The sequence below is a fragment of the Penicillium rubens genome (genome assembly GCF_028828025.1).
Source record: "Penicillium rubens strain IBT 27055 chromosome Unknown utg000003l_segment0_segment0, whole genome shotgun sequence".
NCBI lineage: Eukaryota > Fungi > Ascomycota > Eurotiomycetes > Eurotiales > Aspergillaceae > Penicillium > Penicillium rubens.
The window spans coordinates 2018209-2044424 of record NW_026890601.1 but is presented as its reverse complement, the minus strand read 5'-3'; the positions used below and the strand labels follow the sequence as shown (position 1 = coordinate 2044424).

The following is a 26216-nucleotide window of genomic DNA, read 5'->3' as shown; positions in this document are numbered from 1 at the left end:
ATATAGGCAAAATGTTCTGAAAAATGTCGTTTTAGAAATTGGATGTCAAGCATCTACGGAACTGCCGGTGTTCGGTCAGATACGCCCAGGTGCGACTCATTCAGGGACAAAAACATTATATTTGCTCCCATGTCAAAAGCTATGACTTATCATTAACCCGTACCGCTGCGCCTACGCAGCGGCCAGGATACCAGATAGCAAAGAGAAGAACCACTAGCGCAATAGGCGCAAATTCAAGACATGCGAAATAGACCTCCTTGGTCTGCAGCTCTCCCATGAGACCTTGGGCAGTTTCTGCAAGACGGAAGATAGTTCTCAAATACACCATGAGGGTCGAAATGGAAAACGCAAAGCAGAAGAGCCCAAGCTCGTTTGCTCTGATAGCATGTCGAGCTCGGAACTGGAAACTCGCCGCCAAGATGACGAAGATAGTCATGACAAAGACCTGGTACGCGAGGCCGCCCAGGAGGATGTTGTTCGCCGTTGTGGGATCTTGCCGACGGGACTCTTTAACGCCAATGAGACACGCACCGGCGACTTGGACGATTGTTGAGATAACATCCGAAGTAATGAAGAAGGCCAGGATGACTTTCGGCGGTAAGAATGAATACCGGCTCCCTACTCGTGGGATCAGTGCTGATAGAATGGTGTAGATACCAGCGGCAAGCAACACAGGCGCCACAACGATGAAAAAGTAGTTGAGGATGAAGTAGATGAGGTGATAAGGGTTTTTTTTAGCGGAGAGGGATCGTGCAATGTACCCTATCACCTCGAAAATCAGACCAGCGGAAAAGGTCATCCACCACCAGCTGCGGTTCTTGATGGTTTGCGCCGTGTGGTAGACGAAGTGAAGAAAAAACCACGCGGCTGCGAAGGCAGCTAGGGCGATGGAAGGCGTGTAGCCATAAATGATCACGGGGGTGTCCCTTTCGCCGCCCGGGTTCGGAAAGTTGGGGTCAACGTAGCCATACGATTGTGCTATATTCTTTTCCATTAGCGATTGAGCGATCTAAGGTGATAGCCTAGGAGCTGCATTGTAGTGTAGTACCTGTGGTATGATGATCCATGTTAGATTTGCCCTCAAGCTCATTGCAGAACGGGGTCAGTTGTTTTATATGTAGGTAGTAGCGAACAAGCTAATAATGAACTTTTGGTCGTTTTCGTATTCTGCATATTAAATGGAAATTTGATTAGCCCAGGTCCCCTTTACGCGAGCTGCCAAGTAATGTCGCGTAGCGGAATCCATGAATATCTTCTCGATCGTTACCCGATCGGACCTATGGCAGGGTCTCATCAATAGGAACCTGCCAACTTCCAGCTCTTTTTGTTCAGCCCTCTTACGTCACAAACCTAGGTGCATTTCCACGGTTAGGAGGATTATTTCTGGGCTTCAAACTGTTGGAACCTTGGAAAAAACCACGTGCCACCTGGGCAGGCTAGGTAGGTAATAGCCAGCTGACTCAGCTTCTCGGCTGTCCACGGTCTGGGGAAAATGCCGAGGTTCACCAAGTAAACTTCGTATGTGGGGAAGGGTTCTATAAAAGATGAATGACCTTCTGTAGACCTTTTGTACCTGTACATATCAAACACCACCGCACCATGTCCACTATCAACCCATCCTTCCAGGAGGCCATCAAGGTCACTCCGGAAGGCCCCAACAAATACAGCGCCTTCCTCCGCCCCGAATGGTGCATTGGAACTGGTATAGCAAAACCCATGTAAAACCAACCTCCCATTAACCAAAAGCTAACATCCCACTAGTCCCGCACGGCGGCTATACAACAGCCGTAATCTACCAACTAACCCTAACACATTTCGCGCACGCCCACCCAAAGCAATACAAGAGCGCCGCGTCCCCGATCTCCATTCAACTCTCCTTCCTCCGGCGCACAGCGTCAGGCCCAGTAACCTTCGAAGTCGAAGACGTCAAGATCGGCGCTCGCACAAGCACAATCCACATCAAGCTGCTTCAGCCCTCTGAAAAGAAACCCGGCCAGCTGGAAATCATGGTCGCCGGCTATGTCACCGTCAGTCCGCCGGACGCCGAGATCGGCATTAGCGCGAACACGGGGTGGAAGCCTTACCCTGCCCCGGTGCCGGGTTCGCGCGCAGATGGGTCCGTTAATCTAGAAATGCTGGGCCGCAGGGGCAGTGACGGCGCTTGGACGAAGCTCGACGCGCCTTTCGCGGAGTTCCGTAAGGCCGCAGCGCAGATCGAGCTGTTCGGTCCTGGTGCTGGTGATGCGCAGCAGAAGCGCTCTGGGAATATGGGGATCGATCAGTGGGCTAGGTTCCGGCCCGGAGGTGATGTGAATGGTCGCTGGACGGACGCTGCTGTGGCGTATCTTATTGATATGTTTCCCATGGCGTTGGATGGATTTGACACTATGTCTGCCACTGCTACGGCGAAGGAGAGTGGGACTTCGCTTGCGGAAGAGAAGGCGAAGTTTTGGTATCCGACTGTTACACTCAATGTGGATATGAAGAAGCACCTTCCGGCCGAGGGGGTGGAGTGGCTTTATAGTCGGGTTGTTACTAAGGTTGTTAGGGATGGGCGGACGGATTTGGAGGTTACGGTGCTTGACGAGGCTGGGGAGGTTATTGCGTTGAGTACGCAGGTTGGGTTGGTTGTGAGTGCTAGTCGAAATATTGGAACCAGGAAGATGGAGAAGTTGTAGACAGTCGTTTCATAGATGTATATACACTTGAAGAATAGATCCTGTATGTTCTGTCCAGGCTTAGCTATATGCTCTATATATGTATGACTTTGCTGGTTACTCCTGTATGTGCAAAATCGGGTGTCGTATGTACAGGATCAAAATCCCTATCTATGCACTAGTGGAATTGATGTCCTAGTCTATTCTCCAAAATTTGAGAGCCAGAAAAGAAGAGGCTCACAATTTCGAGTCAGACGTCACAATCCAGAATGCCATAGCATCAGCCTTGACAACCTTCCTCTTAGCCCACTCCAAGTGTCCCCTAGCACCCTCCTCATCCTCCTGCAACGCCTGCGCCCGTACCCAAAATTTCTTCCCGACCCTCCCAACAACTCGCGCCTTGATGACTAGCAAAGCAGGCGTAGCCACCCGCTTCTTATACCTGACATCCAGTTGTGCCGTAAAGATCTCCCCGCGCGGGTTATCCTCAGCCGTGCTCAGTGCACTGGGCGCATTGGTATGCGCCGCGACAGCGAGGGACATGGCCTCGTCAATCAGTGTCGCGACAATGCCACCGTGCACGGTTGACGGGTGGCCGGACAGACCAGGGCTGCTGAGTTCGAAGATCATAATGATATCCGCAGGATTCAAGCCCGGGGTGGGCTTTACAGCAGATGCGGCATCTTGTTTTGTTGCGGGGAGCCAGGTGGGGGCTTCTGCAGGTGCGGGTGTGATGTTGCACCGTTGCAGGGTTAGGCAGTGAGGGATTGTGGTGGGGGTATTAAGGGTTTGTGCAAAGTAGCCATCCTCCCCGGTTGTGGGCTTTAAGCGCCGTGAGTCGGTTTGAATTGGTGTGTAGTCGGCTGAGGAGATGAGGTTATTTGCCCATGAGTTGTTGCGGAGGTGCGCGATAGCGGGAGCCGGATCGGCCATGTCTTTTTTTCTTCTTTTCCGGCTGTTGTTTTGGTCCTTTGGGTTATGTTGCAGTCAATTGTCAGAAGTGGTATGTAGTTAAATGACCTGGCATGAAGATGTTTCAGCAGTTTGTTGTATATTAGGGCGCCAACGGTGTCAACGCCATGATTTAACCTCGGCTCCGGCTATCACCGATCAGGGCATGATAAACAGTCACGTGGATATATTGGGTCAAATTCACTTAGCACGGTCCAATGGACTTGCCGAAAAAAATTGATTTGCGGTGGAGCGAGCAGAAGAAGCTTTGAAGTAGATATTCCTTCCTCGAATTGAAGAACCAATCATGCTAGTCTCAAGCACGGACAATGCATTGTCTCACCCCCGGCATGTAACCGGTGACAGGGGACATAATAGGGGAATTTGGGAATTCAGGCAAGAATGCGAGGGTCCTCCGTAAACAGACGAACCAGAACCGACTTATCTAAGGGTCCTGTATCACTGTAGCGCACCATAGTGCACCGTAGTGCATTCAACAATCTCCGTTCAGAGGCCTATGATTCGTACGGGTTCTATCGGCAGGGGCAACTTGGCCTGACTAGGCTTAGTTGCATGCAGCCAAGGACCCTCCAATTTAGCCCTTTGGCAGACTCTTTTCGGATAACCAAATATAGAGAAAACAGGGCCTGTGCAACTTGAATAATACTACTTATCTAGTCCTATCTAGCATAAAACAAGAAAAAACAATACTAGTGAATAGAACTCTCCACCTGGTATGCCAAATAAGGGGTTACCCTGGCAAATAGTCTCCAGCCTGGGCAGGGCCTAACCTGGTTCTTTCCAGTTTGGTTTCAAAAACCAAAATAAACCTTGGAATACCTCTGGGATACAAAGCACCTGCTCATTCTTTGTTTTTTCCTCTTCTCTCTTCTCTCTTCTCTCTTCTCCCTTCTCCATTCTCCAAACTTCTCTTCTCCTCTCTTCCTGTACACTGCATCTCTAATTTATTCATCATGCGTTCCTCTATTATCTTCCTTTCGGCTCTGGCTACCTCCGTCATGGGTGCCAATAACACGGGCCCTTACACCCTCCCCACCGATTTCAATATTGGTTTGGTGGAAAGCAGCGAACTGAGTATGTACCCCCACAACTTCTTCTTCCACAGCAACTTCTTCCACAACAGATTGCTAATAAAGTAGGCGTCTGGTGCTCTGCCCAGCGTAACACTTGCCCCGATATTTGCCAGAAAGGCACCAAGCTCAACTCTTGCGACCCGGTATGTTGCTATGTGTCACGTCTGTACGACCAGGTAATTAACGGCTCGAACAGAACACCCTGAAGTTCGACTGTGTCTGTAGCGATGGTTCCATCCCCGATGTGGCCCCCTACCAGCAGACTGTTCCTTTCTTCGTCTGCCATGCCACTTTCGGCCAGTGCATCAAGTCGCACCCTGACGATATCGAGGGTCAGCGCGCCTGCAAGAAGGCCGTCGCCAACTGTGGCTCCAAGAACGCGAGTGAGGTGACCACCACTTCTTCTTCCAGTCCTTCGAGCACTCTGGCCATGGCCACTGCGACCGAGTCTTCCAGCACCGAAACTTCCTCCGTGGCTGCTGCCAGCAGCACTACCACCAATGCCGCCGTCGCTCTCGACCTGACTCAGTACTCCACGGGTCTGATGGCTGGTATCATGTTCATTGCTGCGCGCATGGTCCTGTAAAGGAACGATTTCCACTCGGTCTTTGGGTTAACCGCCCTTTGATGGATGGGTCGCATAGCGTCCTCCTTGTTGTATTCCCTTAACTCATCGCGATGCCATTTGCCTTTTTCTTTAACTTCGAGACATCCAATTCCCCCTGAAGTCTTGACTTATTATGATTGTCCACATGTCTATGAACGTGGCGCCTGTCCTTCTTTGTTTTGCTTTGGATTGGAGTTCCTTTCGTGCCTGCGCAGGTGACGATTTCGCGCATGAACTATTCGATTAAAAAGTAATATCACCAATTAATTCCGACCCATTGGACAGAAAAATCAGCGTAGTGAGGATTGCAGTGTAAAATTAAATATCCCACCTAAATAAAAGATCCAATCTGAAGTCAAAGAACTGTAACAGTTAAAAGGCGAAGACCAGTCAGTCGAGATGTTTCAACTGATGTTCCTTTCGCCAAGACTTTTTTGGCACACACTGAAATTTCTCAACTTATCGATAGACTCCACCATCAAGAACTTCACGTTCTCTCTTCCTCTCCTTTTCCCACATCCAACATCATGCCCGCTCCTACCAATACCCTCCTCATCGAGGGTTCCTTCACCGAGCTCGCCGACGAGTTTGCCCAGTACATCGATGCCCTCCGCAAAGAGGGTAGCCTCCAGTCCGAGATCGCCCCGCTCCTCGAACCTCTCCGCCAGCAGGAACAGTCTGAAGGCGAGGCCGACCTTAAGCAGCGCGATGAAGTCCTGAAGAAGCTCGTGTCCTCTGCGACCGCTCTGAACAGTGCCCCCGAGAAGGGTAAGTTGGCGAAAAGTGTCGATGATCCGCAGAGAGTCGGAGTCTGGCTGCACTTTTGTCTTTGATGGACCAAAACTGACATAGATTAAAAAAATTGCAGAGATCACCTCCGCCTACAACCTCCTGGTCCACCTTGTTCACCAGTCTTCCGACGCCGACGTGTTCCTTCCTCGCATCTGCACTTATCTCGCTAAGCCTATCACCACCTCGCCTCAGTTCGGTCCTACCCTCGCCATCTCTATTCTCACCACCATTTTCAACACTCTGTCTTCCAACGATTCGAGCCGTTACCACGTCCTCCTCGCTGTTGTGGCAGTGATCCGCCAGTCTGGATCTGGAATTGCCTTCGAAGCCCTCAAGCCCCAGCTTGCTTCGCAGCTCCCCACATGGCTCTCAGCGTGGGAGTTGGAAAGCGATGATACCCGGAAGTTGCACATCGCCATTGCCGAAGCCGCCACCGCTGCCGGTGATGAGGATTTGGCCCAGACTCACGTCGTGCAAGCGCTCCAGACCATCGACCCTGCCGACGTCAGCAAGCCCGAGAGCCGCGAGTTGGCTGTGCGCGCACTCGCTACCGCTCTGCGTCGCTCCACCGTCTTCGACTTCACTCCCTTGACCGCATCAGACGCCGTGCAGGCCCTGCGCTCTAGCGACAGCACCCTCTTCGAGCTGCTCGAGATCTTCACCTCGGACACCCTTGACGCCTATGAGACCTTCGTCGCTGCCAACCCGCTCGCTTCCATCTCTGGCGGCGTGCTCGCCGAGTCCGCCGATGCCCTGCAGACCAAGATGCGTCTGCTTACTCTCGCCTCGCTGGCATCCTCCACCCCTTCGCGCTCACTCCCCTACGACACTATCGCCTCCGCTCTGCGCGTCCCCGCCTCCGATGTCGAGATGTGGGTCATTGACACCATTCGTGCCGGCCTCGTCGAGGGCAGACTGTCCCAGCTGAAGTCCGAGTTCCTTGTGCACCGCGCCACCTACCGCGTCTTTGGCGAGAAGCAGTGGTCCGAGGTCCAAGGCCGCCTGATGGTCTGGCGCCGTTCCCTCGTGAACGTTCTGAGCGTGATCCGCTCCGAGCGTGAGCGTTTCGCCCGCGAGGGTATCCAGGCCGCCGCTGACCAAGAAGCCAACGCCAGCCGCAACGGTAACGGTGACCGTCGACGCATTCAACCCGCGCGTGAGGTTGAGGCTAGTGCCGAATAGATGTGTTCTTTTTTTTTATAAATGGAAAAGTTCACGAAGCACAAAAATCTTTCAGTTAATAGAGGGGAAATCTCGCTGTCTTTTCCTCATGCATTTCTTTTTCCCTGACCAATTTGTAGGGTTGGGTTTTTACTGCCCCCGTTGGATGTTTGGGACCCCACGAGTCATGTCATGTCAATCTTAGTCGTTTATGTTTTCCGGAGGGATGACTTTTCTTTTGTTCATTTTTTTTTACTCCGGCTTAAAGAATATTATATTTCTTTAGACTGGTCATGGCCCAAATCCGTAATCAACTGACGACTTCATTGGTTTCAGGGGAGCCAAGCATCCTCCTAAACAAAAGGCTCAAGTTTAAAAATGCTTAAATTCTTCTATACTCTATTCTCAAGTCGAGCAAGGAAATCACACAACTCTCTTCCCCCCCAAGATCGTCCCCCAACACTATATACATACAAACACAAGAACCCCGTTTAGCGAGGGTGCAAACCACGAGCCTCGATGCCGGCCTTAACCTGCCCATAGACCTCCTCAACGGAGCTATCAGCCTTCACCGAAACGACCTTATCCTTCTTCTGGAAGTCATCGACAACAGGCATAGAAGTCTCAACAAAAGTATGGAAACGCTTGCGAATCGAAGCCGCATTATCATCATCGCGGCCACTAGTCTCACCACGCTTCAGCAATCTAGCCTCCATGACATCCTCGGGGCAATCGAGGAACAACACAAGCTCGGAGGGACAAACAGTCTCCTCGAAGAAAACAGCCTGGTCGAGCTTGCGCGGGAACCCGTCAATCAAGAAGCGGGCCTTGTTGCCAGCCGGAGGCGGCGAAGTCGCCAGCGAGTCGGCCATGGCATTCGACAGCAACGCAACGGTCACTTCCATAGGCACGATCTTGCCTTCGCGGATGTATTCGCGGATCAGCTCGCCGTACTGGCTGCCTTCGCGGACTTGTTCCGCGCGCAGGAGGTCGCCGGCGGAGAGGTGCACGAAGCCGTAGTCCTTGACGAGGTTCGCGGATTGGGTGCCCTTTCCGCTGCCGGGGCCGCCGAGGAAGAAGACGACTGTTACGTCGTTTGTGGAGAAGCGGGGGGTGGCCATTGTGGGTGGTTGGTGGTGGTGGTGGGAGGTTGAGGGAGGTGAGGTGAGTTAAAGGGGGTTTAGGGATTGAGTTTAGGGTCGAGGTTGTCTGTGGGGGTGTCGGTGTGCGTGTGGAGGGGCAGCACTTGACTTGAAACGGACGTTAGTTGGCTTTTTCTTTTTGTATGGGCTAGGCCTTCCATGCTTACTTCAAGCTAGTTTTGGCGTGAGGTAGGGACGCCAGTGCGGGACTTGACGAGGTAGACGTAGGCGCCGGAGCTGATGACGGTTATGAGGATGATGGGGATGATTGGGAAATTGGAGCGGCTGGATTGAGGGGCGGAGGGTGCGCGTGGCGGCGAAGATCTCGGAGGGTTCGAGTACAGGCGGTGGGGTACCTGGGTCGATCGGGTGAATTTCTGGCTGAAGGCTAGAGGCTTGGAGCGGACTCCGGAGAATTGACGGGCTAGAGAGAACATAGAGAAAGAGGGAGACTTGATGTTGTTGAAGAGGAAAAAGAGAAAAAGGAGTTGGGATGACCGAAACGGGATTAGCTGCTGATCTGTATACCTCGATGCGGTTGTGTACAAATTGTGTACGTCTTCGGCTTCGGCTTCGACATTAGGTAAGACTGCAATACTTCCACGCTTATATCCAGTCATGGCCAATAGAAATGCTGGAATTGTATATTATTGTATATTAAGATTGACCACAGCTTTTTCCACGGCCAATGGCGTAATCCTTCACGCACCTTGCATACTAAAAGAGCCTCCATGGACGCACCTTCATAACTCTATGTTGCCTTGCTATAACAATACAGGGTCCCACTGTTTACAACCTCAGTTCCGAAAATCCCCCTACACCAGCCTAAAGAGCTTCACCCGTAAAAAAGATATGTCAACCGATGTTATATATATTCGAACTTATACATGATCTATTACATGTCACGCAGCGAAGGCCGCCTTGCTAAGTTTCAAATATAGATCAACCCCTTTTGTGAGGAGATATAGGCCAAATGAAAACCAAGCTTAGGATTCCGAGACTGAGGAATTATTGTACGTCTATTAATGGGTAATACATACGAGACTGGAGAAGTTTCAGAATTGAACTAGATGCAGGTCCAAATACCTATTTAGGAAGCCTCCTAAACACAAGCCTGTTGCACAATGGAGGAACAAGGTGAATTCAGATCAAGTTGGCTCAGAACAGATCAAGGCTATGGAACTTGGACCCGAAATAAGCATATATGTGACACCAAACCTTGGGCTTTTAGAATAATAATTGGACTATAATTCAACTCCTTAGGTACTCCGTAGGGGGACCTCGGGATTTATGTCTCAAAAACAAACACAGAATGACTTAGTTCCAACCTTTAGTAGAACTCAGGAGTTGGTACGGAGTAGTACTCACCTATGCCCAAGTTTGCAATTACCCATATTCTATGGCAAGCCAGGAATGTAAATCTCATCACCATATGCAATCGCAGCTATACTGGATATTTGATCAGATTGTGTTTTCTGACATGTGCCTCGAAATCACGTACTAGTGTAGTTGTAGAATCGCGCGAGGGGGACGACGAAGAAAAGCCCAGGCTCACGGGTTCCGCACAGAGAATCCATCATGAACACTGCTCTCTAGGTGATAATGAGGCTTAGCATTTTGCTTGGTTGACTGCACAAGTGCTGCATCGAAACCACACGACGGTGAATCGCATGAAGTTTGTCATTGTCGGTTAAGGATGTTTCCGTGATCATAGGGTAAGCCTAAGGTTGTCGAGCCAGGGACCTGCTTTGACTTTGTTGAATGTTGCTTTATTAACCCCCCGAGTCTACGTAGTACCGGTACGTCGGAGGCTGGCTAGTTCCCGGTCTGATGTCGTATTCATATGCGATTGAGATTGTTTTGAATTCTAATTGTAGATGATAATATGAATGACATTCTAGGCCCTTTCTCGTACATATTCGGGTTAGAATATGGTGAGATACATGATATCAAACGTCGAAGTGTGTAGCCAGACATTCTGAGATTGCGATCTACGACCTTGGCCTGTCATATCTCATATCTCGGCTTAGTTGTGCTTGCTTTAAGCTTATCATTTCGGTTGAACATTAGTTCGGGGTTTGACCTGGAGCTCTATCAGCAAGAGTTTCCAGAATTTCGAGAACGGTAGTACACCCGAATCATACCGCGGGTTGGGAGGGTGAAATCGCAGTGGTAAGTATCCAATTGCGACGTGAGCTGTTCCGAAGAGAATGTTATCACCCGGGGAAGCTACAATAACAGCTAGTGGGTAGCACACTATCCCAATTGGGCGATACTCAGGTTGGGCTTCACTCAATCAACGCAAGAGGCAACGCTAGATAACATTGGGATAAACAACTATATATATCAACCTTGAAGAACGTTCAGAATCTAACTATCTTGCAGAATATGACTTTTGAAAATCTGGAACATATCAGGCCCGAGTTTGTGTATTGTTCAACGGGCTTCATGATGTTACACCGCGCACAGAACGGCTTTGTGCTTCCCATGAACAACCGCCATTGACTACGCTTGATACGCTCTGTCGACTAAGTCTCGCACGGCATTGCCCAACTCAGTGATGACCGGACCGGACCGAGGAATGATGTGACCCCGTCCAGTGTCGAACATCGCTGCGGTATCAGGGTCACAAATGTTGAACAAAGCTAGTGCGCCGTATCGGTAGGGGTCTTCGCCAGAAATACACAGTCAGTATATCACTTGAACAGGGGTGATAGATGTCAAGGTTACCATCTGCACCAACCACATGAAGCGTCGGAATGTCCAGAGTATAGTCACTCTCATCTGCCAGGACCACGTCCTCCTCAGGGGACAGAGGAGGCCAGCCGGTGAAGAAAACCGCGCATTTTATGCGACGAGGACGGCCAATCTCCTGGGCCTTTCTATCCTCATCCAGGATCAGACTCGCAGCCATCGTAGCACCCTCACTATATCCGACAATGCCTTCGATATCGGGGTTCTTATCCAGTGTATCATAGAGGTACTTCATGACTTGATGGTGATTATTCCAATGGCCATCCCAGCCCTTCCCCAAATCTCTTATTGCGTCTTCTGGACACGAACCATGTGGTGACTTTCGAACACGAGAGATCATTGAGCCCTCCGCTACTCCTCCATCCTCCAACCACCGGTAATGTGGCCCGATACCAAAATACTCCGCGAATCCTAGGAGAGGGCAAAAATTAGATAGTGGGTTTTATTAGCATTTGGGCTCGAGGGGATCTTACCTGCCGGTGGAGACACAGGAACAGGACCGTTGATATAGTGGAACGAAGCGAAACCGTCCATGGCCATCTGCTTCGCCAGCGGATCTGCAATAGTGTCAGTGAGTCTTCATCTCGAGTGCTCAAATCCAGATGATACTTGCCAAGCTGGATGTTAATATTCTGGGATAAAGAAGTCAGTTATGGATGTCCACGATGGTATCTCCTACCACTCACCTCGATGTTGCCAATGGCGCCATGAAGACATAAGAACCTCATCTTGTATCGACCTGCAACTATCTATGGAGGAATGTATAATCTGAGCCTATACACTTGAAGAAAAGGGGGATTGGCAAAGAAATATAAAAGAAATATACAAACATTGAATCAAGATATACTAGGGAACATTTGAATAAATTACCGCTCGGGCTGTACAACTTGTGTAAAGCAAATGAAACGCTTGAGACATTTCGAAAAGCACGGGATTTCCGCCGAGCATCAACTTCCCAACTACCAACATTTGAACACTTGCTACCCTTGCTATATCGAATAACGTGGGACGGTACAACATCTCAGTCCAAAGTCGCCAATTCGGGAATAACCACCGATCACCCAATACTAGCGGAGCATCCATAGCCCGGAGAAGAGACAGCTTTATTGAGCTGTACGCCCCCAAAATGACCGGCATCAGGAGAGCTGGGGTGGGGTCCAATTTGCAACGCTATATAACCCACCATAGCCAACTAGGCAGTCGTTTCCCCCAATTTACCCGATGGCTATGTGGCCCCCAGAAATCCTTTAGGCTCGCGTTACAATTGCACCTTCTCCACCTTTTACCATGACAAATATGAACGGTGCTGGTGAAGGTGCGTCCCATGGCGAGCAGGGCGCGCCGCAGCCTATCGCCATCGTTGGGTATGCCTGCCGGCTGCCGGGGCAAGTTACATCTCCTAGTGACCTATGGGAACTATGCACCCGAGCTCGAAGTGGTTGGTCGCCCATCCCTAAGGACCGTTTCTCCGTCGAAGCCTTCCACCACCCTAACCCGTCCAAGGTTGGTTCCTTCAACCCAAAAGGAGGCTATTTCCTCGACGAGGACATTGCACACTTTGATGCTCCATTCTTCAACCTCACCGTCCAAGAAGCTACATCTATGGACCCCCAACAGCGATTGCTGTTAGAGTGCGCGTATGAAGCTTTAGAGAGCGCTGGCATCCCCAAAGAGAGCATTGCTCGCCGGAACGTGGGCGTCTTTGCCGGTGGTAATTTCTCTGACTATGAGCTTAATAATGTCCGCGATGTGGAGACCATCCCCATGCACCAAGCCACCGGCTGCGCGGCCTCACTGCAATCCAACCGGATTTCATACTTCTTCGATCTACGAGGGCCAAGCATAACAGTGGACACGGCTTGTTCTTCTTCGCTTGTTGCACTTCACTATGCAGTACAGAGCTTGCGAAGCGGGGAGTCCACCGAAGCCCTCGTTGCTGGTTGTCGTCTTAGCCTTGTACCGGATATTTGGGTTTCTATGTCCATGTCGCAGTGAGTATTTCCGTGCTCTTCAAGTCAAGCTCGGAACCATATGATCTGAATGTCTGGAGTTATATAGGTTGTTTAATGATGAAGGTAAAACCTTCCCGTTCGACGAGAGAGCCACATCCGGTTTCGCGCGAGGCGAGGGCTCTGGCGTGGTAATTCTGAAACCTCTCGACGCCGCATTGCGCGACAAAGATCCTGTCCGAGCTGTCATTGTACATTCAGGAGTCAACCAAGATGGGCGAACACAAGGGATTACGCTGCCAAATGAGCAGGCCCAGGAAGAGCTAATCCGGCGGGTTTACAGGGAGGCCAAAATCAACCCGGAGGAATGCGGGTTTGTAGAAATGCATGGAACTGGAACAAAGGCCGGCGATCCTATCGAAGCTGCAGCAGTCCATGCGGCACTTGGAAAGAATCGGGCTCCGAGGAACCCGCTCTACATCGGATCAGTCAAATCCAATATTGGGCACCTGGAGGGCGCCAGTGGCATAATTGCCATTATTAAAGCAGCCATGATGCTTGATCGAGACTTGATGCTTCCGAACGCCGAGTTCAAAATGCCGAATCCTGGTATTCCTATGAGCGATTGGAATATGAAAGTTCTAACGACGACGCGGCCCTGGCCTTCCCGCAAGAAATACCTTAGCGTGTCCAATTACGGGTTTGGAGGAACCAATGCACATGCCGTTCTTGAAAAAGCACCGCTATCATACAAAGCCCCAGATGAAGCTCTTGAAGATGTTGAGGTGGACCCCAAACGCAAGCTGTTCTTGATTTCTGCCAACGACAAGGAGTCTCTGCGCACTAGGATTAAAGACTTCGGTATCTACTTCGAACAACACCCTGAAGTTTTCGAGAAGACTCTATTCGGCAACTTTGCTTACACTCTAGGCAATAAGATGTCCCAGCTCTCGTATCGTGTTGGCGTGTCAGCTACCTCGCTAGATGACCTTGGAACCCGTCTTGCTCAACTGAAGATCAACCCATCCCGTGTTCTAGGCGCTCCAATTGTTTCGTTTGTCTTCACTGGTCAAGGGGCTCAGTGGGCGCAGATGGGTGTTTCCCTTATGCATGAATATCCTGTCTACGAGTCGGCTATCAAACGAGCCGATCAATGCCTACGAGATCTCGGCGCTGAGTTCTCCCTCATCGAAGAGCTGAAAAAGGACGCCACCACCTCTGAGATTCACTCCTCTCATCTGAGTCAACCGGCCTGTACAGCGCTTCAGATTGCACTAGTCAATCTCATGGAATCTTGGGGGATCCATCCTTCTTCAGTCGTGGGCCACAGCTCTGGGGAAATTAGTGCAGCCTACGCTGCAGGGATTTATAACTTGGAGGGAGCTATGGCTCTGGCTTACTGGCGTGGGCAGATGACCTCCGTGCTCAAGTCGTCGTTCTCGTCCCTCAAGGGCACCATGATTGCCATTGGCACTAGTCGCGAGGCTATCCAGCCTATGTTGAAGACCCTCTCTGGATACGCCACCGTCGCTTGCGTGAACAGTCCTTCCAGTGTGACGGTGTCGGGAGACGCGTCCGCGATTGATGAACTCGAAAAGGTTCTCCGAGACAGGCAACTTTTCAACCGAAAATTGAAGATTGATGTTGCCTACCATTCCGACCACATGAAGAAGGTTGCTGAGGTTTACCTGGCTGCGATTAAAACTATTCAGCATTTCCCATCGGCAAAGGTCTCATTCTTTTCTTCTGTATTTGGGCGCTTCGCGAAACCTTCTGAGCTTGGTCCAGAATACTGGATTGCGAACTTGACATCACCGGTGTTGTTCTCTGACGCCCTTGTCAAGATTGTGTCGGAGGATAACACGCGGCCTAACCTTCTTGTTGAGATTGGTCCACATTCTACAATGAAGGGCCCCATCATGGATACTCTAAAGAGCTTGGGTCCCACCGTCTCCAAAATTGCATATACGCCAACCATTATTCGTAAAGTTGACTCAGCTGAGTCGATCTTAGATACCGCTGCTGCTGCCTATGTGCGAGGCGCTACACTCAACATGACAGCAATAAATTTTCCGAAGACCGGGGTGGAAAACCGTTGGTTCTTGACTAACTTGCCTCGCTACCCTTGGCAACATGGAACTCGGTACTGGCATGTTGCCCGTATTTCTCAGAAGCATACGGCTAGAGATCGTGCCAGGAACGATGTCCTGGGAGTATTGGCAAATTATTCAAATGATCTGGAACCAACGTGGCGGAACATCGTCCGCCTAGATGAGACCCCATATCTCCGGGACCACAAGATGCAGGGGGTGATCGTCTACCCCCTAGCAGGCTATGTAAGTTTAACGAATGATTAAGTATCTCGATTATGCTTACCGACTGTCCAATAGTTGGTGATGGCCATTGAAGCCTCTCGACGACGGGCGGAGCAAGCTGACATCCAAATATCCCAATTTGAACTGAGAGAGATCATTGTAGGCTCGGCGCTTGTGCTCAGTGATGACACAGATACAGAGACCACTATTACTCTCCGCCCCTACACTGAAGGTACCCGTGGATCATCCGATCTTTGGGATGAGTTCCGTATCTGCTCATGGACATCAAAACGAGGATGGACAGAGCACTGTACTGGGCAGGTGCGGGTCTGCTCCAACCAGAAACAACAGGAAGCTGCGATCTCGAGCCCGTTCGAGACTGAAACCACGTACACGAAAGCTCGAATTACCCGAATTCAGGAATCGGCTACTAATTACCTCGACATGTCCCACATGTACCAGGTCCTCAGTGATCTAGGAGCCGGCTATGGTCCTATCTTCCAGGGTATTGATAACTGCTATTCTAGCCCTAACCACTCGTTTGGCGATCTGCAAGTTAGAGATACCCGCAGTATCATGCCGAAGGGGTTTGAACCTCCTTTGACTATCCACCCATCCTTCCTCGACGGACTGTTACATTTTGCTTGGCCGCTCCTTGGCCAGGGATTGGGCCGAATGGACCTGGACACGCTTTACATGCCGACAATGATCAAGCGTATGACAGTCGGTCTCAAAGTTCCAGTCAAACCCAGTGAATACCTTAAAGCTTACTGCAGTGGCAGTCCCAGCTTGCCTTCCCCCGAACCTACCAAATTTGACCTTTTCGCCACCCAGGATGGCTCTACAGAGCCCATAATCACAATAGATGGCCTGGTAATGACTCCCCTCAGAAATCCAGGCTTTCACCGCGAAGACACTCGCAAACTGTGCTATAAGGTTAATTGGCATCCCTTGACCAATATTGAAGATGCCATTGAAGGAGATATTCAAGATTGCAATGGCCTCGCAGAATCTCGTGGCCATACTCACACACCCGGGGACGCAAAAGCGAACGGGAATACAGAGCAGAACGGCAACCTGCATGCGAATGGAAATCCCATCAAACCAAAACACGATCTATTCATCACCCACTTTGGCAAATCCGATGGTATTGCTGATAAATTGAGCATTACACTGTCCGACGCATCTGGATGTCAGGTTTCCGTCGGAACGTTTGGTGGAACGGACTTCTCTCGGAAACATATTGTTCTACTTCAGACTGGAGCTAGCTCTCTGCGATACCTCACCGAGGATGTATTCGAGGAGCTCAAGAAGGTGCTACTCAATGCTCAAGCTGTGCTCTGGATCTATCGGACTGATTCTCCCGATGCTCAAATGACAGTCGGCCTGACTCGCACCTTGCGCTCGGAAACATTGGCCAGGATAGCTACTCTTGGGTTGGCTCCCGGGGACATGGAGTATCCTGAAAGGCCTATTCAGGCAGCCATTAGTGCTCTATGGCCCGCTGATGGGACACAGCCCTCAAAGGATCTCGAGTTCAAGTCCGAAAGTTCTGAGCTCTTTGTCCAACGCGTACTGGAAGACGATGCAGCTAATAATTTTGTCCACAATGAGACTCATGACATGACAATCTCAACCCAACAATTCAGTCAGCCGGGGCGACGCTTCAAAATCCGGATCGGCAATCCCGGTTCTCTCGATTCCCTCTACTTTGCTGACGACAATCCTTTACCACTAGGCGAGGACCAGATCGAGCTTCAGGTCAAAGCAAGCGGTCTCAACTTCAAAGATATTGTGGTCTCCATGGGCCAGCTTACACAGCCGTATATTGGGATTGAATGCAGTGGCATTGTTTCCAGCGTAGGATCAAAGGTGAGACATTTCCAGGTTGGTCAAAGAGTCATGGCCATGCCAGAAGGCTGCTTCTCGACCTACGCACGATGCTCTGAAACCAGCGCCGCGGAAATACCAGGCGACATGTCATTCGAGGTGACAGCCACGGTGCCCGTTGTATTCTGTACTGCCTATTACTCCCTGTTTGACATTGGTCAGCTGCAAGCCGGCGAGCGGGTCTTAATCCACGCCGGTGCTGGTGGTGTTGGTCAAGCAGCTATAATGCTAGCGCATATGATCGGTGCAGATATCTTTGTTACAGTCGGAAGCCCCGATAAAAAACAGTTCTTAATGAGCCAGTACGGTATTCCTGAAGACCGCATCTTCTATAGCCGTGATACATCCTTTGCTCGCGGCATCCGCAGAGCCACCGGTGAGGTCGGCGTGGACGTCATCGTCAATTCCCTAGCAGGCGATCTTTTGCGCGAGACTTGGGAGTGCCTTGCGCCATTCGGACGATTTGTCGAGATTGGCAAAGCTGATATCACGAAGAATACTCGCCTTGAAATGCAGCCTTTTGAGCGCAACGTCACATTCTCATCGGTTGATCTCACCAAGGTTGGGAAGTTCAAGCCACAGCTGATGAAGCGCCTCCTGAGTGACGTTTGTCGGTTGATTGGCGAGGGATCGGTGCATCCCATTCTACCACTTTCAACTTACCGAATTTCTGATATCGAGAGGGCATTCCGTACTCTACAGACTGGCAAGAGTATGGGTAAGATCGTGGTGGTTCCTAATGAAGGTGACCAGGTCAAAGTAACCAAAAACACATTATCCGCAATTACATACTCAGGTCTAATCGTTTATTCCTCAGGCTGTTACTCCCAAGACCAGCTCCACTCTCCTGCGACCTGATGCATCCTACATCTTGATTGGCGGTACTGGTGGTCTAGGCCGAAGCATAGCCAAGTGGATGTCCTCGAAGGGTGCGAAGAACATTGTGCTTGTATCTCGCCGAGCCGCAATTGATGACAAGGTTCGGGCTTTGATTGATACTTTAGCTCCCCTCGGAGTGCGGATATTCGTCAAGGCGTGCGATGTCACCAGACAGGAGTCTGTCGAGGCTCTGGTTAACGAAGAGATGAAAGACCTTCCCCCTATACGTGGTGTTATCCACGGTGCGATGGTGCTTCGTGTAAGTTTCCTACTTTCAGGACTTATTCACGTTATCTATCTTCAAATACTAACCCACTTAGGACATGCTCTTCGAAAACATGTCTCTTGAAGACTTCATGGCCGTAGCATGCAGCAAGGTAGAAGGAGCTTGGAATCTGCATAACACGCTGATAAATTCCCCACTAGATTTCTTCATCACCCTTTCATCGGTGGCCGGCGTCATCGGCAATCGCGGACAGGCAGCATACTCCGCAGCAAATGCATTCCTGGATGGATTCATAGAATACCGCAAATCCCTTGATCTTCCAGGAACATCAATTGACCTAGCTGCAGTCAGCGACGTCGGCTACCTAGCCGACACCGACTTCCAGCGGCGCCAGGAAGTAATGAAGAATATCGGCGGCCAAACCATCGACGAGTCGGAAGTCCTGGCGTTGATAGCAGCCGCTTTGACCGGTGATCTCGACCAATCTTGCTCTGGGCATTGCATCACAGGACTGCGACTGGGTTCACTCGAGAACAACTTCTGGGCCCAGGATGCAAGGTTCAGCGTGTTATACCAGGCCGCCAAGGGCACACTAGGAAGTAGCTCACAGCACGACGGCCCGTCTGTGCCGCTGCATGTCACTTTGTCGGCTGCCTCATCCAAAGAGGAGGCTTTGAGAGTGTGCTACGACGCGCTGGCCGCGAAGTTAGCACAGGTGCTTGTTCTCTCCTTGGAGGATATGGATCCCTCGATTCCAGTGGTTTCGTTGGGTCTTGACTCGCTAGTGGCTATTGAGATCCGTAACTGGATTGCCCGTGAGGCTAATGCCAATGTGCAAGTTCTTGAGTTGTTGTCTGGTGGCAGTTTGATGGCCTTGGCTGAGATTATCCTCAACAAATCTCCGGCCTATATGCGCGCTGAGTAAGAGGATGATAATATAGGTGGTGCGGCAGTATACGAGCCGTTAGATTTTATGTATACTCCATATGTTGTGCCCTAACTATCTGCATATTGTTTTCATTTTGAGATTTCTAGCCCGCCATTTGTCTGTATGTTGCACTACTCAGTCCGGATGCACTCGTACGACAGTAACTATTTCAAGGTACAATATAGGTCATTTCTTCGCAGCTGCTTGTTCCCACTGCCAATGCTAGGGATATTGTTTTTCGATCAGCGTTCCGTTCTCTCGGCTGTTCCTATCAACGACATGTCACCAAGGGCACCTGCGATTGGGTATACTACTATTGACAAAGTAAGGATCTGCCTCCTTCTGGGATAGCCCTGCAGCATTACATGCACGAAGACCTCAAGGAGACCGAAATGGCAAGAGTATAATGGACTCAGTTCATGCCATATTCTAAGCCTGCTTCCGCATAGAGGTAAAGGAAAATGCACTAGGCCGGGAATAAACGAGGAGAATAGACAAATCAAATGTGCCTTTTGAATTCGAGGAACCGTGAAACCCGTTAATAATGATGAGAAGAACGAAATCGAACTCCAGGATCAAAGATCCCAACAGAAAACCATATTGAGAGGCCCATGTGGATTCCAACCAGAAACTCCCTGTTGATGCTAAACAATTCGACAGTTGAAAGGCGAACAAAGAAAAACGCTCTCTCCACAACTCCCATCCGGGAATGCCCATGCAGATGAGAAAACAAAAAGGCCCAGACGGAAACCCATCACATATCATGCGGCGATGGACCGATGGACATGGTAAAAAGAAAATCACAACGAAAGAGACAGCCAGAGATCTATGCTCCGCGTAGGGTTCATGCATCACTCATGTTAACTAGCAGATTTACAGCTGAGTAGGGTTCTCAGCAACAGACACAGCCACTGCGACTGCCGCGCCGAGAATGGCGCTTTCAGGCGCTGGGTTAAGACGGATGGAGCATCCGGCGCCCGGATATGTTTCCTCGGTCAACTGATCGAGATAGTTCTGGCAGGCAGCACGGAAGCCAGGATACTTGTTGATGACGGCACCGTCGCAGGCGATGGAAAGGCTCTTATCGGAGTCTCCGCTCTCGATGACGGTGACTTCGGGTGATTCCTTAACGAGGGAGTCGGCGGTGGATCGAGTTGCAGGGAATTCCACCTCGTTACGGAGGCACCACATGCTGTGGATGGCTGTCGCCAGGTATCCAGCGGCACGGCGGGAGACTGTCTGAGAGATGCGGCGCAGGAATCGCAGGTCTTCGACGGAGGGTTGGGTGTGGAAGGTATGGTGCTTTTGTAGGAGGGCGGCGGAGGTAGAAAGGGAGGCAGAGGAGTCATCCTCGAGGCAGGCGACGATGCTTGTGTCGAAGGTATAGGGTCCACGCATGGAGTGTGGTAGCTCGCCACCGAAGAGGCGCGTGGTCTCGGTTGCCTCGACGATGATAAGACGCACAATCTCGCCCAAGTAACGACCTGTGATCATGTACTCGAGCGGCTGATAGTCTGGGCGCAGATGTGCGCGGTTCAGTATGTCATCCCACCGTGTCATAGGCAGTACGCCTCCACCGAACATACTCATTTCGGTGTTGATAAGAACATGCTTAGCATGGTCGAACCAGCCTTCCGGACGGACACCGAACTTGGACATACCAATCTCGTGCACCGGGAAGTGGATCGCCATGTTGGTACCGGTACCCAAAATGAGAGACATGCGGGTCTTGGGGTCGACGTAGGCACGCGACAGTAGAGCCGCTGAGCTGTCATTCACGATAGCAGCAACCTCTACGTTCAAATTGCGCTTGCGGCATGATTGGATAAGGAGATCACCCAGTTCCAGGCCTACCGTACCATTGGAGGCCTTGAATCCTTTACCCATGTGGATCACCAACCCGCTGCTGTGTGACGTCTGTTCAATGGGGAAAGACCAGGACAACCCCATCGCCAGCGGTACATCGCCACGCCCGTAGTCTGACCCAACTTCCCCCAGCATGGTCTCGATCTGGCCTGCCATCCAATCGAAAAATTGTGTTCCTTCCAGCATCTTGAGTTGTTCGTCGATGTGTACAGATGATACTTTCAAGATGCGCACTTCCTCATCCCGGCCATTCAATTCAATCAAAGCTACGCGAAACGTCGACCCGCCCACGTCCAATGCTAGATATGTGCCCTTTTCCGAGCCAGCCGGAAGCGCGGTATCGTAGGATGGAAGCATGCAGCATGGGCTGTTCTGTAAACAATCCCGGAACTGTGCGCGTATCTTCTCGGACATATCGACCATGTTGTGCGTTGACAGCGGCGTCGAACACGAGGTCTCCACTTCCTCGGCGAAGTCATCGAGGCTGCGTCGTTTCCAATGGGCACCGAGGAAAGTCTTTTGACGGCGTCGCGAGAGGCCGCGGAACAGCGAGGGGAATAGGATCATGGTTTCGAGGGCGGCGACCACGTTATGGAATAACTGTTGCAATCGGTGTAGCACCTTGACCAGTGGTGCCGACATAGTCGAGGAAGGGAGGAGAGGGGAGGTCGCGAACCGGGATCGAAGTTCACTATGTTGAAATATGATTGATCATGGAGCAGATGAGATAAAAGAAGAACAATCTGAAGTTATAAGCTAAGGTTTGGGGGGGGGGGGGGGGGGTGCAAGCCGATGTGACACTCCCACTGGAGTTGTGTTTTGAGTGGATCGGTGGGAGTGAAGCAGTAATTCCCCACCCGGAGAAAGTGAAAAGGAGAGAGAAGAAGAGAAGAGAAGGAAAAGAAGGGTGTTGACCCTAAGCATGGATCAACATTGGCCCATTCTTGAGTTGACAGTGTCACCGCGGGTGCAACTGGGGGAAAAGCCCTTGCGATGTCGCAATGTGCATGGGTATGGTACTGTAACGGTAATTTATGTCTATGTTGTGCAGGTGACAGGAAATAAATCTACGGAGGTTATTGCTTTTGGCTATTGTACAGTCACTTTAGAAGAGTCATTAACAGTTCATAAAAAGGCCATTCTCATACCATACCATTCATATACAGTTTATATCCCATATACAACATACACCACACCTGTAGTAATGGGTGGAGTGGAGTTACATGTGCTGTTGTATATGTATTACTTTACTTTATAGAACCTACGTAGGTTAATAGTGTATGTAATAGTGTTAATAGTTGATAGTCATACAGTCCAGATCTAATATATTCCTTAGATAGAATAATACTCCAAATCATTTAGAATATAAGAACACAAGAATATAATACCGAGCACATTCCCAATGTACCCATACATACTCAATGACCCCCTTGAGTGCAACGGTGGTAGTCGGCCCAACTGGGGGGACGGTTACATGTGGAACTAAATCTTCTACTTAACTCACCTCTCTTTTATTTCCCCTTAGAAAAACATCTTTCTTTTCTTTTCTTGTCTTGGCTGAATCTGAAACATCTTCTCCGATCTAATGTACTAAGGGCATTCTATTCTGTGTTGCAACTTATGTCTCGGATATACTTCTCCTTTTAGCTCTATAGCTCTATATTGCTATAGAACTGTAGAATCATAGTCTGATACTTTGGTGTATCCACATAGACTTTGCCCCTGTCACCCTGTGCAGGTAACAGGGTCCTCCCTTTGAGCCTCATCAACCGCGTAGCGTTGAACATGCTGTCCAACCCGGTGTCAACCACCTGCCATTATCGATCACGATGATACCCTTCAAATGGATCAACATTCCCTCTCGTTTCAAATCTCTATAATCCCACTTTGCTGGCGATGTTCCAGTAAACTAAAATGACGTCACCTATGTTGCAAATATCACATCATACCTATCTAGGTAAATCAAAAAGACAAGAGGCGACCCGGCGATGGACAAGTTCGATAGGTCTTCTTACCGTTATTGGGTCTAAACGAGATCGGGATCATGTCTGTCGAGGAGATACAGGACAAGCAAGGCAACAATATCAATGAAGGTGACTTTGTCAACACCACGTTTAGAGGCGGGTCACATGAGGGCAAGGTAGGATTCCTGCATCCATAAACTTTCATCTTTGCTAGAGTCCGGCATGGATTGACCACTCAGCAGGTCCAAACAATCGTCAAGGATGAAGCCGGTGCCCAACGTGAGGGTGTGCCCAGCTACCCCAAGGCAAGTCCGACATCAGCGAGACAATCCTTTTCGTTATTCATGATCGTCATTCCCATGGTTCTCTAGATCGCTGTCCTCGATCTTCTTAACTAATGTATCTTGTAGGTCATCTACGCCGATCAACATGGCCACCGAGTCGCTCACTATCCGAACACTGTAACAAAGCAAAACGAAAGGGCATTCTTGAGTGAATAGGAATATGTGGTTCGCATAAAAAGAATAACCCTTGCACCGTTGATGCACTGCTCGTAGAAATTATAGGATACATGCTCCTAGAACAACAATGAGCCACGATATCTTACCATCCATAGGTGTTGATATTCAATGCTCAATAGACTATATACCGATCTTATACCGTCCATTCTCCTTTGTCCGCATCTTTGACTCGGCGAATTATCGCACATCCGAGATACCTTTATGTCTGAAGACAATGTTGCCTACCTTGTCTCGCCGTTCTTTGAGTGTCTTTCAGCTCCCACTAGTGACGTCTAATTCCCATTGTTCTATCCGTTTCTTTTCTGGCCAGCCTTCATAGTTGGCATGTGTTTGTCTTAGCTATAGGACGAAAAAAAAAGTATATCAACGATGCATCAGTCCGCCATTCCCTCTTCCATCCCATCCCATCCCACGTTCAGCGGCAGATGCCAATTCCAAACCCCTAGAAGTGCAGTTCCCAATCAAACTCTCTAATCTCTGGTCATGTCCGACACTACCACTCTCCGACCAACAGAACACGCCCCACCATTGAAGTATGGCAGCCTCCAAAAAACAGGGGCCCTGAGAGTTTCATGGATAAGGGACCCCAGCCAAAACTGTCCAGTCACCCCCTCACAGCTCACAATGCAAAATATGACAGAATCCAGATGGGGAATCCGACACCAAAAACGACACTTCCCACCTGACCAAATCTATGAAGAAACCGTCGAACTGGGGCTTTCGGGAGAAAAGCTCTACCGCAAGATCGTACTATGGAAGGCGGGAATATCGCGCGGACAGTACTGGGTGAATGACTACACGTTACAAACAGGGCCAGGCGTAATTTTCGCCATGGATAGCTTCCGGCCTGACTCGGCATATTGGGCGCAAATAGCGCAGGCCGTTTACCAAGATGAGCACCCGATCGAGGACCTGAAGTATGTCTTCCAGTGTAATATTATTAACCCGGAGACTATGCTGTTTGTGCAGAAGAGTCTCTATGTGGCAGCGAATGGTCTTGGTTGGCCAGATGATAGGCTGCGTGTCTGGGAGGAGAATACCGCTGAGTACCAGGCTCTGCTAGGTACGAGGCTTGCGAAAGGTGTGGTATATTTGGTTCTGGGGGCTTACCCGCGAGGAACGAGACGCATTGCGAGAGTTGTGACTTGGGAAGGTCGTTATATTCCGTACATACAGATGCGGTCTGATATTGAGAAGGTTTGATTTGGGTGGGGTTGAAGATTAACAGTCTTCGGTTTGTTGCGACAGGTTTCGTGCTTGTGGCAGGGGTAGCTCGACGTGGACAAGGCCATATTAATGGAAATATAGTATTTGCCCTAAATTCCAACGGTTCAATTCTTTCCATAAGAAACCCATCCATGAATGGCCGCTCAAGTTTACTGTAAACGATTGCGCCAAGTTTGGGAAGTCACGAGAAGAGGGTGCGACAATTGAAAATCACTTGGTTTCTTTTTCCTTATGTATAACCGTCGAAGATGCCGAAATACCGTAGTATACTGACATTCTTGATTTCTCTTTCCGGCATCGCGCATTGGGCCCAGATAAGAGGCGATTCCACCTACGTGCCCACAACGGCCGAATCGGCCTTCGGCGAAATCGTTCAGCCCATTAATAGCTCAACTTTTCGGCTGTATTGGGTGATATGTGCGGCGTCCGCGTCAGTAATGTCCAGCTCCAACACTGCGAAACCCGCTGGCCGAGTTCATACTCATGAGAGCGCCTTGTACAACCCCCTTGCGCGGGTGCTGGCCATTGACGTAAGCACGCATGATGGGCATGACGGATCTATCCTGGCTCGATCTTGAGCATGTCCGGCAGGCACTGCCGCCGGCCCTACAGATAAGAGAATCTGTTTGGAACTGAGAACTTGTTGCGTATCGCGGGTGCGGAAGTGCTTGCCTCATGCCCTGGCCGAGCCACTCGAACCAATCGAGGAAGGAGTACGCGTCTTCGGAATTAACATAGAAGGCAGAGAACAAAGCACAGCATTAACTTTTTTTTCCGTGAAGAAAAATTTTAAAAAACGGTTCTTGCGGTTAAAGTATACTTCACGGCTTAAAGTCAAAGGTGAACTGGAAGACGGTAAATATTCGAATAGAGTCTCTGATATAAGGATCTGCCGATCATCAACTCTGATGGAGCGGAAATAGGAGAAACCCCTGACAACTCGACGTATCCTTGACCAAGTTGGGATAGAATGCCAAGCCCCCTGGACGATCCCCTGTCAGTCCAATCGGTTAAAACGGAGAAAATTCCTCATGGCATTTAAGGCAAAGTACGCAAAGTACTCCGTAGACCGACTACGACATGCAGGCCACGCCATCAGTGATATTTTCCTGGACAGAGATTAAATGGATACTCCATGCGGAGTACTGAAGTACTCCGTGTATATTTCCCCGTCGGAAAAAGAATATACGAGAGGAGAACAAACTCCGCTGTGGGAACGAGATGCAGCCCTGTGACTTTATAGGGCCAACGACGAATGACTTCTCCACTCGAAGCAAATGCCAAGACATTTCA

At 50.1% G+C, this 26216-nt stretch overlaps 12 protein-coding genes across 12 annotated transcripts; 6 read left to right on the top strand and 6 right to left on the bottom strand.

The window, feature by feature from the left end:
- Positions 1–139: 139 nt before the first annotated feature.
- N7525_006977 (RTA1 domain-containing protein) lies at positions 140–994 on the bottom strand (the record flags this gene model as incomplete). Its single annotated transcript, XM_002567492.2, has 1 exon — positions 140–994. One exon carries the CDS (start codon positions 992–994, stop codon positions 140–142), a length of 855 nt encoding a protein of 284 aa, XP_002567538.2.
- A 605-nt stretch (positions 995–1599) lies between these two features.
- Positions 1600–2678, top strand: N7525_006976 (thioesterase family protein; the record flags this gene model as incomplete). Its single annotated transcript, XM_002567491.1, has 2 exons — positions 1600–1702; positions 1762–2678. 2 exons carry the CDS (start codon positions 1600–1602, stop codon positions 2676–2678), a joined length of 1020 nt encoding a protein of 339 aa, XP_002567537.1.
- A 216-nt stretch (positions 2679–2894) lies between these two features.
- N7525_006975 (PaaI family thioesterase) lies at positions 2895–3590 on the bottom strand (the record flags this gene model as incomplete). Its single annotated transcript, XM_002567490.1, has 1 exon — positions 2895–3590. One exon carries the CDS (start codon positions 3588–3590, stop codon positions 2895–2897), a length of 696 nt encoding a protein of 231 aa, XP_002567536.1.
- A 992-nt stretch (positions 3591–4582) lies between these two features.
- On the top strand, positions 4583–5288 carry N7525_006974 (uncharacterized protein; the record flags this gene model as incomplete). The annotated part of the gene is made up of 3 exons (XM_002567489.2): positions 4583–4703; positions 4769–4845; positions 4899–5288. 3 exons carry the CDS (start codon positions 4583–4585, stop codon positions 5286–5288), a joined length of 588 nt encoding a protein of 195 aa, XP_002567535.2.
- A 468-nt stretch (positions 5289–5756) lies between these two features.
- On the top strand, positions 5757–7283 carry N7525_006973 (PCI domain protein; the record flags this gene model as incomplete). The annotated part of the gene is made up of 2 exons (XM_002567488.2): positions 5757–6077; positions 6178–7283. The coding sequence occupies exons 1-2, from the start codon at positions 5837–5839 to the stop codon at positions 7281–7283; spliced, it is 1347 nt and encodes a 448-aa protein (XP_002567534.1). The 5' UTR covers positions 5757–5836.
- Positions 7284–7753: 470 nt separating this feature from the next.
- Positions 7754–8383, bottom strand: ura6 (uridylate kinase ura6; the record flags this gene model as incomplete). The annotated part of the gene is made up of 1 exon (XM_002567487.1): positions 7754–8383. One exon carries the CDS (start codon positions 8381–8383, stop codon positions 7754–7756), a length of 630 nt encoding a protein of 209 aa, XP_002567533.1.
- Positions 8384–8577: 194 nt separating this feature from the next.
- On the bottom strand, positions 8578–8841 carry N7525_006971 (uncharacterized protein; the record flags this gene model as incomplete). Its single annotated transcript, XM_002567486.2, has 1 exon — positions 8578–8841. The coding sequence occupies one exon, from the start codon at positions 8839–8841 to the stop codon at positions 8578–8580; it is 264 nt and encodes an 87-aa protein (XP_002567532.2).
- A 2068-nt stretch (positions 8842–10909) lies between these two features.
- N7525_006970 (uncharacterized protein) lies at positions 10910–11886 on the bottom strand (the record flags this gene model as incomplete). The annotated part of the gene is made up of 5 exons (XM_061213878.1): positions 10910–11073; positions 11135–11569; positions 11632–11715; positions 11772–11790; positions 11845–11886. 5 exons carry the CDS (start codon positions 11884–11886, stop codon positions 10910–10912), a joined length of 744 nt encoding a protein of 247 aa, XP_061068309.1.
- A 568-nt stretch (positions 11887–12454) lies between these two features.
- Positions 12455–19342, top strand: N7525_006969 (type I polyketide synthase; the record flags this gene model as incomplete). The annotated part of the gene is made up of 5 exons (XM_002567484.2): positions 12455–13149; positions 13217–15443; positions 15498–18071; positions 18130–18450; positions 18512–19342. 5 exons carry the CDS (start codon positions 12455–12457, stop codon positions 19340–19342), a joined length of 6648 nt encoding a protein of 2215 aa, XP_002567530.2.
- An 876-nt stretch (positions 19343–20218) lies between these two features.
- On the bottom strand, positions 20219–21853 carry N7525_006968 (putative hexokinase; the record flags this gene model as incomplete). Its single annotated transcript, XM_002567483.2, has 1 exon — positions 20219–21853. One exon carries the CDS (start codon positions 21851–21853, stop codon positions 20219–20221), a length of 1635 nt encoding a protein of 544 aa, XP_002567529.2.
- A 1402-nt stretch (positions 21854–23255) lies between these two features.
- On the top strand, positions 23256–23546 carry N7525_006967 (uncharacterized protein; the record flags this gene model as incomplete). The annotated part of the gene is made up of 2 exons (XM_002567482.1): positions 23256–23351; positions 23418–23546. The coding sequence occupies 2 exons, from the start codon at positions 23256–23258 to the stop codon at positions 23544–23546; spliced, it is 225 nt and encodes a 74-aa protein (XP_002567528.1).
- Positions 23547–24320: 774 nt separating this feature from the next.
- On the top strand, positions 24321–24899 carry N7525_006966 (uncharacterized protein; the record flags this gene model as incomplete). Its single annotated transcript, XM_002567481.2, has 1 exon — positions 24321–24899. The coding sequence occupies one exon, from the start codon at positions 24321–24323 to the stop codon at positions 24897–24899; it is 579 nt and encodes a 192-aa protein (XP_002567527.2).
- Positions 24900–26216: the final 1317 nt, after the last annotated feature.